Source organism: Oryzias latipes, chromosome 2, assembly GCF_053564925.1.
Source record: "Oryzias latipes strain Hd-rR chromosome 2, Olatipes_Hd-rR_3.1".
Taxonomy (NCBI): domain Eukaryota; kingdom Metazoa; phylum Chordata; class Actinopteri; order Beloniformes; family Adrianichthyidae; genus Oryzias; species Oryzias latipes.
The window spans coordinates 41,213,392-41,233,641 of record NC_136238.1 but is presented as its reverse complement, the minus strand read 5'-3'; the positions used below and the strand labels follow the sequence as shown (position 1 = coordinate 41,233,641).

The 20,250-nt window shown below is 40.2% G+C and overlaps 2 protein-coding genes across 7 annotated transcripts in view; one reads left to right on the top strand and one right to left on the bottom strand.

Annotated features, from left to right (window-relative positions):
* Window positions 1–1,469: 1,469 nt before the first annotated feature.
* On the bottom strand, window positions 1,470–7,539 carry LOC101171058 (nuclear receptor subfamily 4 group A member 2-like). The gene is made up of 6 exons (XM_023963972.2): window positions 6,482–7,539; window positions 5,808–5,937; window positions 5,583–5,734; window positions 5,305–5,504; window positions 5,053–5,231; window positions 1,470–3,531 (listed from the first exon to the last, which is right to left on the bottom strand). Exons 1-6 carry the CDS (start codon window positions 7,253–7,255, stop codon window positions 3,266–3,268), a joined length of 1,701 nt encoding a protein of 566 aa, XP_023819740.1. The 5' UTR covers window positions 7,256–7,539; the 3' UTR covers window positions 1,470–3,265.
* A 1,118-nt stretch (window positions 7,540–8,657) lies between these two features.
* The window catches only part of gpd2 (glycerol-3-phosphate dehydrogenase 2 (mitochondrial)), a 29,471-nt gene continuing 17,878 nt past the window's right edge, over window positions 8,658–20,250 (top strand). The window contains exons 1-3 of one of the 6 annotated variants that reach the window (XM_011481279.4): window positions 8,658–8,829; window positions 17,013–17,119; window positions 17,697–17,705. In XM_011481279.4, the coding sequence (XP_011479581.1) occupies window positions 17,018–17,119; window positions 17,697–17,705 (111 nt within the window). In that variant the 5' untranslated portion in view covers window positions 8,658–8,829; window positions 17,013–17,017. Of the gene's footprint in view, window positions 8,830–16,925; window positions 17,120–17,696; window positions 17,706–20,250 lie in introns of all 6 variants that reach the window. The other 5 variants (XM_020707581.3, XM_020707582.3, XM_011481284.4 and 2 more) reach the window with 5 other exon arrangements.

Below are 20,250 nucleotides of genomic sequence, written 5' to 3'. Positions count from 1 at the left end.
GTTACTTGAAGAATTGCGGCTGGCTCTAGTAAAAACTGTTGTTTCTTCATAGTAACAGATCACAAAAACAAGATTTTCATTGTTAGACTTTAAACAAAATGTGGAGCTTTCATCCATAACCGAACCCTGTTGCTAGTTCTGTTCCCTGAAATAACAAGTCCTGCAATGTTTTGATTTTTGATTTACAAAATAAAAGTGATGGTTTTATTGAAAGCTACCTGAAAAATCAAGACACTCAGTCTTGATTGGAACAACAGAGACAGGCTTCCTGGTGTAATGGATTCCCTAGTGGTCACTTGAGGAACTGCACCTGGCTCCAGTCGAATCTGGAAGCCTAAAGAATTTGGTGTTTAGTTGATAGTTAAGAAAGCATCTTTAAAAATCGGTTTTATTGATAATTAATGCTGTTGCTAGCTTTGGTTCATGGAAAAAAAAAGTTTTTGATTTGAATTTGTTTTTAAATTAACAAAATAAAAGTACGAATTTTAATTGAGAAACACTGAATATCTAAACCTTTGGTCCAGATAGAAGTAAATGGGGAATGACGTCCTGGTGGGCAATCACAGAACCTCCTCAGGATAATCGTCCAGCTAAAAATCCATGAATGTACTTGTTGGTGTTCCAGATCCTGGCGTCTAATCGGTTGGGTTTATTCGAGTCCAGGTTTTACGGATTCTCTTGTTCCAACAAAGCCGTAATTGAAGTTTTACGAGGACGGTTTAATTCTATTCCCGGTGGCAGCTTTGGAGAGAAACAAAACTCAGTAAGACACGCTGTGGTTTTATTTCCCCCGTCTGGCTCGTCTCGCTGCCGCTGAAAATGACATCTTTAATGCCACGTCTGACCACGGGGCTGCAGAAATGTCAGCACGCCGGCGGCCATAAAGATCTGTCCAAACGCTTCAGAATGCGCCGTGTAAAATCCGAAGGCAGGGCTTTCCTCCAAGATGACGACGACTTTTAACCTCTCCATGCACACATTGTTAGAAAATGTGAGCAAAAAAGAAAAGACTGAAAAAGAGTATTTAAAATAAATTTAAAAAAAAGATTAAATTGAACAAAATCTCCATCCAAATATGGGGTAAATATAAAATGGTGGCTTGAAATCGGACATAAAAAAAGATACTGGTTAAAACACAAAAAAGGTAGGATAATTTCAAAACAAAAGCAGGAAATCTCCTTACTCTGAATAAAAAACGTGCAAAACAATCATCTAAACAAAATAAATTTAAAATAAAAGCATCTTTTAAAATATTTATCACATTAAAATAAAAGATTTAACCATTTTTATTTTTAATAATACCCTCCTAAAAATTAAATTTTAGTAAACAAACATCATTTAGGACTAGAAAATTGTAGATCTGATAATTTCTATGCGGATGTACCTGACAGTGCTTTATATTGCCTTTCCTCTTTTGTCAAATATGTTTTTTTATTGTAAAATTTAGATTAAAAAAAATATAAAGAAGCTCATCAATAATAACTTTATTATTATTTTTTATTAAACCAAGAACAGATCACTGTCAAAACACAAAACTACAGATCAATGCTTGAACTGCATATAGATATTAGAACAAATGTAAACATGGACAAACACTTGGTTTTGTATCAAAAATGCTTCCGTACACGCGAAGAGACGTGGAAAAGAGCTGCAAAAACATTTAGGGCTTCTCACAGTGCTGAACTTTGAGGAGGACACTCAGATTTATTATGTCAAATTAGGATAAGTCACAGAAAAACAGACAAATGTATTTGAAAACAATTTTACTCTATTATACACTGTAAATTTAAAAAATAAATGTTAATTTGGAAAGAAAAATGTTAATTTGAACAAATAAAAATGTTAAGAATGACTAGAATCGTGAATAAAAAAACGATAAATCTAAAACTGTTTATCCAATTAAAATGTGACAGCTGCTGTTTTGTTTTTTTATTCTTTGTTTTTCACGCTTCTCTTCCTCTTTGCGTACGATTCTCAATTTACAGTTTAAATTCAGAATTTTCATTTTTTTGGAGTTGATGCTAATTTTACAAGGGGGCGGAGCTTTGAGTTCATTGGCCACAGGGACATAATTGACATCTGGTGATAGATGTTGTAGTTAAGTCACATTAGCTCCAGAACACCATGGCTAGCCTAGTTAGCATCTTTAGCTGTTTTTTTCTGAAAGAGTTGACAATAATATTCACAATGCTAGGACATTAGCCACATTAGCATATGTAGCATATATAGCATCTTTAGTAATGTTTTTTTTCTGAGACAGTTGAAAGTCTGATTAGAAACTGCAAATTAAAAAGGTTTTTGAACGTGTGTATATCACACGGTGTTCACACTGGGCTGTCGGTACCCCATATTAGCGCATGTCCGCCATATACAGTTACCAAGACGGTACGAAATGTCAAAGCGATGCAAATCTGGGATGCCATTAACACGTCACTACCAAATCCCAATCCCTGATTGGACAAAGTTCAACCTGGTTTAACCTTTACCGTGTGTTCAATGGCCGCATATTTTGTACCTAAATATAATAGAAACTTGAGTAGTGATGCGTGAACACGAGAGTTTTGAGTCTAAAACACGCGTTTACGTTGACTTTTTATTTCATTTTCAGTGGTTGCTTGAAAGCGCGTTGACTGAAGGCGGTTTGAACGCTGCATAATCACTACCATTCATGCCTCGCTACCAAATCTGACTCCCTGATTGGTCAAAGTTCGACGTGCTTTAACCTTTACCATGCGTTCAATGACCACGCGTTTTGTACATTGACATCCATAAATGGTTGTATGTGCATAGCTACGTGTGAACGCAAGAGTTTTGAACGCGGAAGCCCGAGACCATTTATTGGAAGTGAACACAGGTTGCCAAGGGCGATATGAACGTAGCTTTGGAGAAACGAAAACAAAACGCCAACCAAAATACAAAACAGCAACTGCTACAAATAAATGCTATTTTATGTGATTTTTTTAGTGTCATCGATGTTTTACAATTGGTTTTCCTTCAAATTTCAAATGTAATTTTTCTAATTTACCAATTTCAATATTTTCTTTAAATTTCTAATTTTAAACGGTTTTCAGATTAAAATCTTTTTTATAATTATACAATCTGTTTCTTCGTTTTATTCTTAGCTGGTTTGACCTCAATTAAGAAGAAAACAAATAAGAAAGTCCTTGTTAGCTTTTATGACACTGAAGAATAAACATTGTCGTTTTTCTTGTGGTTATGGGTTCAAAGTTCACGTGTGAGCCCAAGAAACCCCCGAAAAGGGTTTTTAAAAGGGCAGCGTGTCCAGGAATAACTTATCTATGACCGCCGGCGGCGGCACCAGGTCCTCCAGCTTGAGGTAGAAGATCCTCTGCAGGCCTTGGATGCACAGAGTGCGGAGTTCTGGAAGTTTCTCCAGCAGCCGCGACAGGTGGCTGGACCAGCGGCTGGTGCCAACGCGCTCCACGTCCGCCGTCCCACCCTCCTTCAAGCACCTGATGACGCTGCTCTGCAGCTCCTCCACGCGCCTGGGCTCCTTCAGCCCATGCCGCTCTACACAGGAAAAAAAGTTTCAAAATAAAAGTGTTTTGTCTGGCCACGCCCGTTGCCTTAAACCGCCTTTACACTGAAGGTTCAGCTTTACAATTATTTTATTTTTGACTTTTTTCCACTGAATCCTAAAATGCTTTTATTTTGACATGTCAAATCGGCACCAACTCTGTTCAAACTTTGCAAACAAATTATCTAATTAAATTAAGCTAGCTATAATGTCCTTTTATTTTAACACCTAGCTAAAGCGTTGCCCTAGCATTTTTTAAAACTGGAAATTACAAAAGACTAGTTTATTAATAAATTATCTAACCTATTATTAATTTTAAGTCACTTTTAATTCTAGATACTTTACACAACTTTTATCTAGTTTTAAAAAGAACTCTAAGCTAGTTTTTAAAAGTCTGCAAAGAACTTTTTTTTACTGTTTTTTGTTGATTATTTTATTTAACAGAACATGTTTATAGAGGTAAATATTGCCTTTCTTCCTGTGCCTTTTTTTCTGAAATGGTTTAATTAGCTTAGTGTTTTTTCTCAAGAATTAGCATAATGTCATGGTTTGCCATTTAATATCATTTAATCATTATTAATTTAAACTTTAATGAACTATTTCTGTCTTAAATAAGTTGAAGGTTGAAAATAATTTAGTTTTTTGTTTCTAATAAATTTAAACTGTTTGCAAAATGTTAATTAGCTATTCTTTCGTTGTTTATATTCATTATGCTAACGTTTAGCAACCTTTTCGGTTTGTTAGCTAGATTATGCTAACATGTTAAATGTAGTATTTGCAAGAGTTAAAACTACTTAGGTTTTGTTTTTAAATTTTTTTCTTCAAATAAAACATTTGTTCATAATTATTATTTTAACTGAATTGTTTTCGTAAACAAACTTTTTCAACTTCTGTAAAGTTTCGACCTACAAAATATGTGAATTTAGCTTTAAAAAGCTCAATTTAAATGAACCGTATCTCCCAACTGTTCATGTCCAAGCAGGTTGACGACTACATGATCATTTTGTTGATTATTTAAAATAAAACTTTATTCATAAAGCACTCTCCTTACAACAGTAAATGAAAGTGCTTTGCAGGAAAACACACAGAACAGCGTAATAAAATAAACGACACGAACAAAACTTAAAGTTTAAATAAAAAGTGTCTTTATTTATGGTTTTTCGTAATGAATAATTAGTAATTCCTTTGTATTTTTTATTTTCCTAATGTTAGCTCATTAATTCAACTATTTTTTTAAACAAATATAAAAAAATTATATTTGATTAGAACTTATTGAAACATTTTCCAATTTTAAAAGCCAACTTGAAGACAGATCATTTTAAAACCTTTTCCCTCTTTAAGTCTGTCAAAAGTCGGTTTCTATACAAAGTCTTTGCTAGTTTTGCAGCAGCTTCCTTTGTCTTTGAATGATTCTGCAATTTATTCAGAATAGAACCCTAAAGATTCCCTAAATCTGTCCTCAAATGTGCCTTTTTCAAGGTGGCGAGGAGGAGGTCGGGGTCAGCCGAGCTCACCGGTGACCAGAGCGAGGGTGCAGATGCAGGAGAAGGTGGAGACGTCCAGGTTCATCCTCTGCAGGTTGGCGGAGAACTCCGCGATGCTGTCGATCCACTCGCCGAAACCCCGCAGGCACTGCAGCCGGTGCCACACCGAGCCGTCGCAGAACACCAGCTTCCCTTCTTCTGGGTTGGACCTAAAAAACGAAAACCCCAATCATTTTGAGCGGACTTTTGTTACGGCTGACGACCAGTTGGGTCTCTCCTCACCTGTACGCCAGTCGCAACACAAAAAGCTCCAGAAAGGCGGAGTAGAAGAGGAGGTCCTGGTCGTGCTTCGGGAGGGACGAGAAGCCCGGGATCCTCTGCGCCCAGTCGCGGATGACCTCCATGGATCGGGTCAGGAGGTCGTAGAACTGCCAGACGTGTTGGGCGTCGTCCCGCTGAGGACTTCCAGGGCTCTCCTGGAACTACAGCCGGCAAACTCCCATCAGCCACTGGGGGCTGCGGCTTCACAGGGGCTGTGCGGTCGGTGTGTCAGAGCTTACGTTGGAGTAGTCCAGGCGGGAAGGGTTGGACTCCACGTGCGCCCTGACGAGGGCGCTGAGCAGAGCGCCGCCACGAAGACAGGAGTCCGGAGGAGCTTTGGGTTTGGACGGCAGACGACCTCTGCGGCCTTTCAGGCTGTCCGTCCTCACCACTGCACCCAAACCCCATGTTTCAAAAACACACCTTTGCTTTAGAATGTAGCAAAACAGAAGCTTCTCTTTTACCTTCTTTCACCATTCCGACCGCCAGGCACTTCTGGAAGCGACAGTACTGACACCGGTTCCTCCTGCGCTTGTCCACAGGGCAGCTCTTCGTCGCCAAACACACGTATTTGGCATTTTTCTGAACCGTGCGCTGCAGAGAGACATGTGAAAATATGAAAAAAGGAATTCTCCTGGAGTTTCCCCTCCCCTCAGAATGAAGAGTTTATTGATGTAAAGACAGATTGGAAGCAATTCGAAGACTCCTAGAAGTCTGGTTTCCTTCAATATTTCTTTTTTTAAATTTTATTTTGGGGTTTGGAGTCTCAGTGCTGCAGCGGAAGCCTCAAATCATTCTTTTCAAAATGAGCTGCAGCACTCCTGCTCCTAGGGGGGCCCGTCTGGGAGCCGCGCCCTGGCGGACAGGGCAGTCTGGGTAAATACGGGGGTCGTGGTCACTCATAATTTGGAGGCCCGTTTGGAATTCCAGACACGTCTGCGGCCACTTTGATACAGAAGGTTCAATCAGGAGATCTAAACGTGTTTCTGAAGAGGAATGTCTAAAGTGGGGGCCCCTAGGGGCCACTTTAGAGGGGTCTAATATAAAAATCGATAATTTGATATAGGAGCTGCCACTTTTGGAGGTGTGTTGACATTTAATGTTTTTTTTTTCCGTGGTGAAACTTTTCCCAACAAACCTTGAAGAATCCCTTGCAGCCCTCGCACGTGCGCACGCCGTAATGCTGGCACGCGGCGTTGTCCCCGCACACCGCGCACAGCCCCTCGGAGCTCAGCCCCCCCCGGCTGGAGCCGGCGCACGCCTGGTACTCCATGAAGCGGTGCGCCAGCTGCAGGTGCGGGTGCGCAAAGCCCGGCTGCAGCGCAGACGCGCCCCCGTCCAGCTGCAGCGGCTGCGCGTCCAGCTGCGCGTCGAACTTCACCTGACAAGACAGAGCCGGACCTCCGTGGGGCGCGTGCTTGAGGGAAAACAGGGAAAATCGAGAGAGCGCGTTCTTCCGGTGCAGGTAGTCCTGCCGGAAGCTGTACAGGGAGCCGGGCTCGTCCCAGATGTGTCCCGGTGGAGTCTGGAGGTTGGAGGTAGAGGCGTGCGGGGAGGGGGGGCGGTAGAAGTAGATGGAGCTCGGGGAGGACGCCAGCTCCTCCGGCTGCTGCTGCGGAGGCTGGAAGTGCGGGCAGCTGTGCGCCTCCTCCACCTTTACGCACGGCGGCTCCGCCTGCAGCGGCACCTGGAAGAGGCAGGGGGGCTTCATGTCGTAGCCGGGGGCGTAAGAAGTGTCCGCCAGGGGCCCGAAGGCGGGACCGGACGTGGCGGCTGAGACCTCGTGGTTGGTCAGGTCCATGCTGTACTTGACAAACTCCGGCGTGAGGAAGTCGCAGCTGCGCTCCGCGCCCTGAGACGCCGGGCTCGCGCCCTGCGGAGAGGAGCCACACTGGGTCTGGACGCAGGGCATGCTGATGCTCGCTGCAGACGCAAGAATCACTCCTTTCCTCCTCCTCTGAAGGGTCGCATCCGTTTGGCCCCAAAATTGCGTAAAAAGGCGCACAGTTCGGAGCAGAATGGACCTCCTCCAAGGCGTTTTTCTTCAAAGAACTTCAAGTTGGAGCAACAAATCAATTGAGTTATGTGGGAAGAGAAAAGTGTCAAAAACACCTTTATTGGTACATCCAGAGAGGAAAAATGACAAATATTCCGTATGAGAGTCTGCTCTCCTCCCGCGCGCCCCGCTCACAGACTGGCTGTCAGTGACACCACAATGTGCTTTTGTTTACGCGGGGCGCGCTCTTGTGCCAAAGCCCCATTACGCACGAGCCGCAGAGGGTGGCGCGCGAGCCTCTATGAGCTTCCGTGAGGGAGGCAGAGAGGCGGGCGAGCGCAGACGCAGAGAGGGGTCCGTGGCATTTGGGAAGTGTGTCACGCATTCCCGCGGCTGGCGTCACCACTTTAGACTGGGGAGGGGGGGGGGGGGGGGGGGGCAAGCAAGTCATTTATGAAACTTTCACATAATTTCTCATGTTTTGGGTAATAGATCGTTTAAATGCTTTCCGATTAAGGAATAAACAAGTTTAACAGTACATTAGTTTTTCCTAAACCTTTACCTAAAAATACATTGCACTTTTCCATTATTTTTTTAACATACTTTTAAAACAAGCAAAATTAACATAATATCCATGTTTTGTTCCATAAACACTTTTCCGTTAAAGAAAACAATCCTTTTCGTTTTAGTTTTTTTGTATTTCCAGTTCCTTTAAGTGACCAAACTATTGATTTTTCTAAATGTTCTTTAAATATAAATTAAAACAAATAAAATTCACATATGTCACACGTTTTAATTAAGAATTATTTCAAATGCTTTTCTATTAGAAAAAGCCTAGTTTTAATGTAGATTAATGTATTTTTTTAGTTTAAGTTTGGTTTAAGTGACGAAATGGTGAATTTTTGCTTTAAATCCCTTTAAAACAAATGACATTAATCTATTTTTCTCAAATTTTGTTTGATACTTTTTTTTACCATAGAAGAAAAAGATATTTAAGTCGATTATTGTGTTTTTCAGCACATTTAATTCACCAAACTATTATTTTTTCCTTCATTTCTGCATTAATATTATTTTATAATTAATTTTAAATATAATAAAATTAAAATGTTTTAGTTTTAATGCTTTTCTATTACTGCAAAATATAAAAGCTGATATTTTTCCGTCTTTCATGTACTAGAATACTGCTTTTTAAAATTTTTCTTTAAAATTAAAGAGGGGGTAGGAAATTAACGAGGAGGAAGGAGGAAGAAGCTACGCATTCTTTTCCTCACTTCAAGTCCACAGCGAAGCCCCGCCCTTTCGTCAACTCCATTGGACGGCTCCAGAGAAATGCGGCGCTGTGATTGGCTCGTGCGGCAGTCGCTCAGCTCGCGCTGCACTTCCTGGTTTGGGGATTTCTACACAGACGACGGTCCGGGATCAAAAAGCTGCCCGTCTGCCTCGTCCTGCCGCCCAGAGAGACTTTTTCCAGCCCAAAAACTGCTCGTCCAGTAAGTGAGGAGCATTTTCAACGTTTCCTTCCGGTGAAATATTGTTTTTTACTGACGGAGGGGCCAGAAACGGCGGATTTTTTGCTTTGCTAGTTCGCCCGCGAGCTTCTAAGGTGGACCGGAAAGCTGTCAAAATAAAGGCCTTTAATTATCAAACTGTCATTAGAGGTTAAACTTCTATTTCGGCGGTCTTTCCGGTTCTCCAACGCTCCGTTCGTTCTTCGTCTAGAGCTCAGAGGTACTGGTTAGCGGTGTCATCCACGGGAGACCCACTCCCACGCACGAGGGTCCTACGGATCCGTTAAAGAACGTTAAAGGAACCTTTAATTTGAAAGGATTGTTGGTCCCCCACGTGTTTGGGGAAGCCGAACCCTGGTTATTTCCCCCTCTGAGTCATATTGGACGTCATGAGGGATAGACATAGTTCTAATTAGCTCTTTACTGTGGGCTGTAAAACATTAAAAAGACTTAAGACAACAAAAACACACAACTCGCTGTTTTATTTGACTTCAAAAAAGCGTTTAATACTACAGACCAGACAGTATTGGTTAGTAAATGAGAACGATATGGAATAATAAGAGGAAGGGTACAGCATGTTAACATCAGTATACCTGGTGTGCCTCAGGGTTCTGTGTTAGGACCAACTCAACTCTACTTTATTTGCATAGCACTGTCAATCAACAACAGCCGACACAAAGTGCTGAACACGAGAAATAAATAATACCAAGACTAAAACACAAGATTAAATATAAAGACATTAAAAAATAAAAACAGTACAGTAACACAGCAATAACAGAAGTCTCATGTTGTATTAAAAGCCAGAGCATAAAAATGGGTTTTCAGGTGTGTTCTAAAAATGGACAGTGGCGGAGCTTCTCTTATGGGCAGTGGCAAAGAGTTCCAAAGCTTTGGAGCAGCAACAGCAAAAGCTCTGTCCCCTCTGAGCTACAATCTGGACCTCGGTACCCCCAGAAGCCAGAACTATTTGGTTGAATGCTGTAAAGCATTCAACCCTTTGTTTTCCTGTTTCTCTTTATTTATTATTATTATAGTATCTTCCGCCGTTTTTTGGCGTTTAACTACTTCTACAATTTTTAACCTATTTTAACCATTCTACTATTAAAATGTTCATCTCTTTCATCTTATTTCTGCTATGACTTTTGGTTTTTCAAATCCTTTTACTTTTTAAGATATTCCAGGTTTTCCGGGAATTTTTGCTCCATTGAAATACATGGAGAATTTTTCGTTCAGAAGTTCACAGTTAAACTCCTTCTACAATTTTTCACCTATTTTAACCGTTCGACTATGAAAATGTTCAGCTCTTTCATCTTATTCTAGCTATGACATTTTGGTCCTTCAAATCTTTGAACTTTTCCAGATATTCCCGGATATTCCCAGATTTTCCAATGTTTTTGCTCCATTGGCCACACCTTTGCTTCTTTAAACAATTGTAACTTTAACATTCTTTTGGCTAGAGACACCGTTCTAATATTGAAATGTTCACAAGGTTTTGGACTTCAACATAAGGTTCAAAATTATTATGGGATGGCAACACCACCTACAGTTTGGCGGCCATTTTGTGCCAAAATGTGAGGCAATTTTAAACTTCTTCAAACTTTCACCTATTTTTACCATTCTACTATTACAATGTTCAACCCTTTCAGCTTATTCCTTTCAGCTATGACATTTGGTCCTTCAAATCTTTGAACTTTTCCAGATATTCCCGGATATTCCCAGATTTTCCAATGTTTTTGCTCCATTGGCCACACCTTTGCTTTTTTAAACAATTGTAACTTTAACATTCTTTTGGCTAGAGACACCGTTCAAATATTGAAATGTTCACAAGGTTTTGGACTTCAACATAAGGTTCAAAATTATTATGGGATGGCAACACCACCTACAGTTTGGCGGCCATTTTGTGCCAAAATGTGAGGCAATTTTAAACTTCTTCAAACTTTCACCTATTTTAATCCTTCTACTATTACAATGTTCAACCCTTTCAGCTTATTCCTTTCAGCTACGACTTTTAGTCTTTCAAATCTTTGAACTTTTCAAGATATTCCAAGATTTTCCAGGATTTTCCAAGATTTTTGCTTCATTTAAATACATGGAGAATCCTTGAAAACCTTTGTTGCTTTCAAGCATTATAACTTTAACAATCTTTCAGCTAGAGGCACCGTTCAAACATTGAAATGCTCACAAGGCTTTGGACTTCAACATACGTTTTGAAATTATTATGGGATGGCAACACAACCTACTGTTTGGTGGGCATTTTTTGACAAAATCTGAAGCAAATGTTGCAATAAACTTCATCCATGGCTGGAACTGAATATATTGAAATTCACTGGATCTGGACATATAAGGAATGTGGGCGTGGTTAGCAAACAAAGCTCGTTGCTAAGGACGTCCAAAAATTTACTTTTTCCGATTCATCTGAAACCGACGTTGATTTGTTCCTCATCTCCAGGCGACCCAAACATAAAATGGTTGCTATGGAGATAAAATCAATAGAAAAGCCGCCATTTTGAAAAGAGTGGATTTTCTATCAACTTAGAACATGTAGCTTTTACCAATATAATACTCTCAAACAACGTGTTTTTTGGAGTCAGTTGATGATGCTGATTCCAATGCTAGTACTTTTAGCCATTTTAGCAACAACTTCAAATTTTCAACAATTCAGCCATTTCTTCAACAATTTCAGCTTTCATGCTGAAGTCCTACAAATTTTGACCTATTTCAGCCATTCTACTATTACAATGTTCAACTTTTTCAGCTTATTCCTGCTAGGACTTTTGCACCTTTAACTTTTCATGGTTCTTCCAGTACAGTTCAGCCATTTCTTCAGCTAATTCAGCTTTCATTCAGCAGTACAGCATTCAACCCTGCATTTTCTTCTGGAAATGCAGCTCCTTCTAGTGTTACATTTGTTTTCCTCTTATGCTATCTTCCGCCGTTTTTCGGCACTTAACTCCTTCTACAATTTTTAACCGATTTTTACCGTTCAACTTTTAAAATGTTCATCTCTTTCATCTTATTTCTGCTATGACTTTTGGTTTTTCAAATCCTTTTACTTTTTAAGATATTCCAGGTTTTCCGGGAATTTTTGCTCCATTGAAATACATGGAGAATTTTTCGCCATTTTAGCAACTTCTTCAAATTTTCAACACTTCAGCCATTTTTTCAACAATTTCAGCTTTAATGATTAACTCCTTCTACAAACTTTGACCTATTTCAGCCATTCTACTATTACAATGTTCAACTTTTTCATCTTATTCCTGCTAGGACTTTTGCACATTTAACTTTTCAAAGTTTTCCCAGTACAGTTAAGCCATTTCTTCAGCTAATTCAGCTTTCATTCAGCAGTACAGCATTCAACCCTGCATTTTCTTCTGGAAATGCAGCTTCTTCTAGTTATCTTGTACATCCATGACTTCTTTAATGTAAGTAATTTCTTGTTCTGTTTGCAGATGACACAACTATTTTCTTTTTTCGTTGTGATGACAATTATTCTAGTCCAGTGGTCAGCAAATTTGAATTCCGAATTTTTCCTCCCTAAAAACGGTGCCATCCCCCAACTGTAATACAAACTCTAAAACAAAGAAATTCAAAACTGAAACTTTATTCTTTTAAGTAAAAAATATCAAAACGTTTGTCAGGATCACAACTGAGAAAAAAAAAATCGAAATTTTCAAAACGTAAAAAAAAAAGATCCAGCCTAGCTTTTGCTCCGTGGAATAGTCTGTTTTTCTTTCAGGCTGTAGTAAACGTACCAGGGTTCACTTGCAAGTGAACGTTAATGAACGTTTATTTTGTGTATCCCGCTTTCAGGTTGTGGACTTTCAAAAAGCTCGCTCCTAATAGACCAAAGTGGTTGTCGTAGAAACACCAACTCAGACCGACTTGGACCGATTGCTGCTTGAGGATGTTGTCTAGCTCCAACATGGCAGCATCCGTACTGTAAAAAAATAAAAAAAATGCCGTTTTTTTTGCTTCATTTGGTTGGAGCGGGAAGTTTCTATGGGTGGCGTCGCCCTCACTCAGTCCAACCCTCAGATACTGACGGCTGAGTTGCGCAGACGCTACGTACATTTCATTTATATTGCACGGGGGAAAACTGGTCATACGTAGAAAAAAATGGTAAAAGTTGTGGTCTTTATGTGAAATTTTTACAGATGTATCATGAGTGAACCACATTAAAACCACGGAAGAAGTACGATAAACCACGCAATGAACACGTAAACCAATGTAGAACATGAACCAAGTGTGATTATTGTGCTGTTTATCTGTAAATCATTATTGATTTGTGCGTCAATTATGTAATTTTATCATTATAAGTGCGCCGTATCTGCAATATAAAAGTTCTACATAAGTTGTACATCCATGAAAAAGTCAGTCAGACATACGTGAAACGGTTGTGTATGCGTCTTACAAAAATGATGCCCAACTTCGTAAAATGTACAAAATAATAGCATATAAAATGCGTAAAATACACGTAAACTGCATAATTCTCAACCGACCAAAAATTGAACAGCTCAAAACCGAATTCACGTAAAAACTCTTTCAGGTTTCAGCCGGCGGACAACTGCGCACATCGACGAACGCTACAAACAATTATGAAATTATTATGAATGGATCACGAAAAACCAAACTTCATGTGTAATAAATGCACAAAATGTTGGTAGTGTCTGTGTGACACAGCCTTAAAGGTTTGTTGCTATAGGCAACCTTTTTCTTAACTTCCCTCATAATTTTAAGTGGATTCATTCAGGAAGTCAATGAAGAGGAAGCCGGGTAGATTTGATAGTTTTTCTGACCATCTTGTAACAAAATCTCTGACAAGTGTGTTTGTGGACCTCAAGGAGGGTTTAGAAACTACAATAGAAGCCCAATAAGCACATGTTTATTTTAAGATGTCCCTGAAACCTGAAAGAGATGAGCTGTAAGGTGACATCCCACCAATCAGAAGTTCCCGCCATAAACGGAACACCCAAAGCCGGCATGCGAGATCTGGGATTAACCATAAATCTGTGTCATAATCCAAAGCAGCGTCGACCACACGGACTCGACTCAATAATCTCACAATAATCCAGATGTGCAGCAACAAACGTCTTTTATTCTGAAAACAACAGCTGGGATTTGAGCTTCAAAATAAAAATAACCGAATTGGAGTCTTTAGCTTTGGAGAATCGTCCGATGAAAACATTAATATATTCATCTTATAATTCCCAAACTTTTTTCTTTGGGTTCATTCCACACCTTTAGTTTTTCCCCCTCAGCGACTGTTTCCCGCCTCTTTTTTTTTTTGTTTTAATCAAATCATTAATGAGGCGAAATGTTTGCTGACATTTTGAGCCATCTGCTGCCGCCGTTTTGATTAAAATGCTTCCGCCAAACTTGGTGCGAGTCGCTCCCTGGACTCCTAGATTGCACAGCAACGTGGCTGTTTCTGTGCACATACTTTTTTGACCCAACCAGGAGGATGGAGACGTGATGCCGTGGAGGGCTGGAGTCACAGTTTCACACAAAAACGTTAAAATTAAATAGATAAATAAATAAAAATAAAAGAACGAACGCAGAGACTCGTCTGCTTTCCCGATTTTGCGTCTCAGTGATTTTTGCTCGTTGTAGTGTGAAAGTTGGAAGTCCTTTTGTGTTGTTACTCATTAATCGATCGCGGTGCTTTTTGAGACATGTTGATCAATATACGCACTGTTCCGTGGTTACGGAGCTTTCTCTGTAATATCTAAATGTGTAAGGGCGGAATAACCCTGGAAAAATCCTAATCTCTGGATCACACATTCTTTGTCTAGTTTGAGCATGCTTAGTTTGTGTAAACATCACTTCACTTTTGACAGGAACGATTGAATGAAGCCGTTAAAACTTATGAAGTTCTTCTAAAGTTAAAGCTACAGATGTTTTCAATCACATTTGACATTTTTAAGCATTTCTTTGGATCTGTTATTTTGAACCTGAAAACCGTATCAATATAATATCTACTGTATTCTTTGGACTATAAGTCGCACCTGTGTATAAGTTGCATCTGACTGTAAGTCATATTCCTATTCAAACTATGCTGAAGAATTCATTTTATACTGTAAAAAATATGGTCATTTTGGATTGACGAAGCTTCTGTCGTGTTTGACACTTAAAAAAAAAAACAACTGAATTTTCTTTTTAGTAAAAATACGCTAAACTACAAAGTTCCATCCCCTCTGAAAAATGCCAGAAGCTGAATCATCAAGAACAGCTGATTAGGGGTGTTAGAAAAAATCGATTTGGCAAAATATCGCGATAGTTCATTTGGTGATACTCTTATCGATTCAAAATGCTGCCAGGACGATATTTATTTAATTATTTATGGGCGTCCTTCAGCGTCTGACTCTTGTTGTCCACTTCACCCTCCGACCACTAGTTGGCAGCAGAGCACATGGAGCCTCTTTGAGCAGCTCTGCACCACATAAAACAACAGGAAGACTGCCGCCAGAGCAGAGGCAGCTTGTTTTCTGTTGTTATGAGACATGAACTACTTAGTTTTTACTTAGAATGGATACCAAACAGAAACTCTGAGCCATGTTTCCGCCAGTAAGATATAAAAACGTGGATTGCTGTGCTTTTGAAGTGAAGAAATGCAGTTTCACAGCGACTAATGCACTTAGCATCGGCTAAAATGCTATCAGCAAAGCAGGCTAAAGTTCTGCAGAACCTCCCAGCAATGGATTCTAGTTTAGCGACCTGATGGATCAGAGTGATGTGTACAACGCTCTGAAAAAAGGCTGACGCCGCGGCGATGACCTTTACCAGTTTACTTCCGTGTGTGAGAAAGCGTGGCTGCAGTGCAGACTGATATGTAAACAAAGCATCTTTGTCATGCTGCCTCATCATCACACTTTATTGTTCCTGGAATGAATTGGTGCTTGTTTTCCCCCTTTATTTTTGAAGCACCATTCAGGCTCCTGAACTGTTTAAAAGTTGTGGAGAAGCTACATTACTGTTGAAAATAAACAGAACTTTATTTCCCCAATCATACGTTAGAACCTTACTGGTTAAGGCACATTCATTCCATATTTTTTCTTATACTGAGAAATATTTTGTAGTGGAAATCGGACAATGTTGACTCGTTCCTTTCTATATTTTAAGTTACCAAAATAAAGGACTACAAATTTGCCTGGGTAAAAGCAACTTATGTATGAGATACAGTTGCAGTGCTCAACTTTGTGATCATTAAATCAATGGAATTTTGACAATTTTATTACAATGGAAGACATATTGAAATTCAGGTAGAGTTTTTTCTGAGTCATATTGGAAAAAAAAAAAAAGAAAGAAAATGTGTTTTGGTACAAGATCGGGATACGTGTCGTATCGCCAGACTCCTGCCAATGCACAGCCCTACAGCTGATAGGAGTATGACGCTGGTGTTGGAGTGATCAAGTTCACCAATTCACATTTGGATCCCTCTAGAATTTCTTTCTTTGCTCAATTTAATTGCTAGAAAAAAGATGGGAGCGTTAGCTGAATAAACTTTAAGTGAAAATGGGAAAAAGCTCACAAAAGCTAAAAAGGCTTGAACTTAATGCCAAATTAGCTGAAAAGAAGCCAAGATGAGGACTTCAAAAAATCTAAATAAATATCCTAAAATAATATTTAGTTATTTTAAAGAGGAAAAGAGGTTGACTAATAACACAAGAAATCAGTAAGTTTAGTGTTAAACTTTAAGTGTTAAATTGCGAAGAGGGCTAAACTCAGCAATATTCTAAAAGAACTAAAACAAAAAAAGAAGCTAAAGTAAACCGAGGGCTAAAAAGCAAAACGAAAATTTGATAACTAAATAAATAGTTTAAGTTACTCTTGACTTTGAATTTTTTTATTCAAACATTTCTATATATTGTGGACAAAATCACTAATTTTGTAACATTTGAGCAAAGCAATTTATTTTTCAAACAAAACATTTATAAACAGAGTTGCAGCTTTACAGCAGAACTCACAGTTTATTCTGAGTAGCCTTAGCAGTTTACACGAGTCTTTCATGAGTTTTTACCTCCTAAAGCGTCTGTACACAGTAAAAGTCTGGTACACTTTTCCTCGTGTCTGACTTGCAGCCTTTTAGCTCCTCACCTTGAACTCCCTCCCACTCAATCGTCTGCGGCTGCGTCTCCTCTCCTCACTCAACGTTCTCTAGACCGCAGGGCCCATGGCGTTCAGGAAGGCCCTGAGACGGACCGCCATCGTGGGCGGCGGCACGGTGGCCGCAGCCTTCGGCGTGTCCCAGCTGATGGAGTACAGGAGGGCGCAGGTGAGATGCCGATCGCTGCTTTGAACTTGAAGTTTTGGCGTTCCGTCAGCAGATGGGTGTGGCTTTCACACTGTCACGGCGGCCCAAGCGCGGGTTTCCTGTTTTTGTTTATTTTTGTGAAACATAAACTTTACATCCAAGTCTTTTTGTGTGGACGTTTGTTTCAAAGCTCCGACATCGATGCTACTGTCTGTGCCCTTTAGCCTTTCATCATAAAGGTCATAAAGTTCCTCTAGCTCCTCCCACTTTGGTCACAATCCCATCGGATGAAGGCAGGCGTGAATATTTCATCTCACACTGAGTTCATCTTTTAGTTCTGTGAACCTCAAAGTTGCCAAATTTAGATTAGTCGTATGTTTAAAGAGTGGCTGTAACCTGACCCGCACTGAGCGCGCTCAGTCCCACTCTCTGTCTTTGACATGTCTAGAAACACAAGTGTCCCTCCACGTAGCGAGAACAGCTGCCCCGACCTACTGGCGGCCTATTTTAGACGCACCTTGAGAACTGCTCAGCCTAATGTTAACTTGTGGTTTGTGTCCCGGTGCCGCCCGCCCGCCGCCGTCCTCCGACTCGGAAGCCCGGATTGGTAAGCAAAGAAAGAAAGCCCGTCCTGATGAGACGACTCTGCTCTCAATAGTCTGTAATCACGCATGCCTCTAATCCAAGCCACCAGCTCCGCTGATGAGATGAATGTCCATCTCGTGTTCCTCCGCCGGGCCGCTTGGAGAAGTTTTCAAGAGCCTCGCCGGGACTCAACGTGATTGTTTATTGGATGGTGGTGGTGGTGGTGATGGGGGGGGCAATCTGTGTCTTTATGTTTGTCTGTGAGCATCACGGAAAGCAGACAATGATTATCTCATGTCCTCGTTTGCGGGGCCGTGAATCAAACAATGACCTCGCTTTTATTTGCAAGTCAAATGGCGCGCCGGCTTCAAAGCAGCTTGATGCAATCATTTAGCTCAGGCCGCTAAACAGAGAGCTGAATAAATATTTCATTAGACGTGAAATTCCTCCTCATGTCAGAGGGAGAGCCGGCTTTTTTCTTTCCCCCTCTCTGCTACTGTAGTTGTGATTATTTCAGCCATTATTTTGTTAATCAGTGATGTTCAAAGTCTGAAAAGTGTGGAATCTTGTTTATTTTTTTGTGGATTTCTGCCGCATGTTTCCTGTAAGTAACCCTCAACACTAATCTTTCTGCATCACTAATCAAACCCTAAAGATTTTTTTCTTATAATCCTGTTTGTCCGACTGAGGCTTGCTTTCTGAAGGTGACGCCAAACATTATAAGCACTCTAGTTTCCAACAAACATGACTTCTTTTGGCATTAATTTGATAAAAAAAAAAGTCAAATAAAACCAAAGCAGATGTAGTCCTTGTACTTATATATTTCTGTTGTCAGTTTTTATTATTATATTGTAGTTAGCCACGTTAGAAGCGTTAGCAGGGTACGATTACGGAACGCCTACTCCAAACCTTGTTGGAAACCTGTACGTGTTATTGTCAATGCACTGGGTTGTGACAGATAAAATACCGTATTTTCCGCTCTATAGGGTACACCATCAATGAAAGGTCAATTCACAAACATGTCAAGTGAAGGCGCACTAAACTATAAGGCGCTAAAGCGAGACGATTTAGAGGTGAGCTGTCAGTCAGACTTTATTCATTGTGTTCACAGGAACTCTAGATCGTGTTTGTAACATGTTACATGTTAGTCGTGTTAGAAGGGTTAGCCACTTTAGCGTATTCACGATACTTGTACCTCCAAACTTTGATAGTAACACCTGAAAAAAACAAATGGATACAGCTAAAATAACCTGTGACTATGCTAACTCCCAAGTCTGTTGGACACACGTTAAAAAAAATTTCAAGACCGCTACATATTAGCCACATTAGAAACGTTAGCCACGTTAGCGTATTCAAGATACTGGTAACTCCAAAGTTTGTTAGTAACACGTAAAAAAAACAAAACAGATACAGCTAAAACAACCGTTACTGTGACTACGCCAGTGCTTCTCAATTATTTTTTGCAAGACCCCCCCCCCCCAGGAAAAAGAAAAAGTTTCGCACCCCCCCTAAGTAAAACTAAAATTGTATCTTTTAACATTAACAAAAGAAAAAAAGCAATAAAAATCCACTTTAAAAAAATATTAACTATATTTCCCACAGAAACCCTGTTAGTCTAAAACAGAAAAGAAGCTTAAAGTGCCTGAAATAAAAAAAATCTGTCAGTCCTTATTTAAACTAGAAACATTTTGACCATTTGATGCTGAGAAAAATAATTCGATCAATACGAATCTGAAACATTAACAGCACCAGTATATTTAACGTTTTTTGTCTGAAGAAATAGGTAAAAGACATTGTGCTAATTTTTTTTCTAAATAATGGATTGTTTATTCATTATGTCATAACGTGTAGCTGTTTTCCTGCATTACCTACATTGATGGAAAATAAAGACACGTCATCAAAATGTCTGCAATAGTTCATAAAGAATGACATTAATAGCATGAGCTGAGTCATCTAAAGGCACACCATGATCCAGGTGTTGCGCAATCTAGGCAGCGCTCGGCGTGCGCCGTTCCACCTCTCAGCCTGAGCCAACTACCCCTCCCCTCTCGTTCTCACACAGGTGTGTGACAGGAGCAGCTGTGGGGACGGCAGTTCATGGTCTCAGGCTGTTACAAACACAGAGCCGCTGTCACCACTGCCCCCGTTAAATTTGCACCCTGGGCAATTGCCTGTTTTACCTGTGCCTAAAACCGCTACTATTGCCCCCCCCCCCCCCCCCCCCCCCACTGGCATTGCATGGGGGGCGCGCCCCACTATTTGAGAAACACTGGACTATGCAAACTTCAAACTCTGTTGGAAACGCATAAAAAAATGGTCTAAGACCACTAAATGTTAGCCACGTTAGCATATTCACAATTCTTGTAACTCCCAACTTTGTTAGCAACACGTAAAAACCAGACTGATAAAACACTTTCATCGTACCAAGATGTTAAAAATCCAATCATTTAAACAGGTTTTATCTACGTAGAGAGAGCCACCTAGAGTCATATTGTGCCCTTTTTGCTGAGCTGACTCAGGTATTTCAACAGAGACTGGACTCACCTGATACAAGTAGTTGGTAGCAA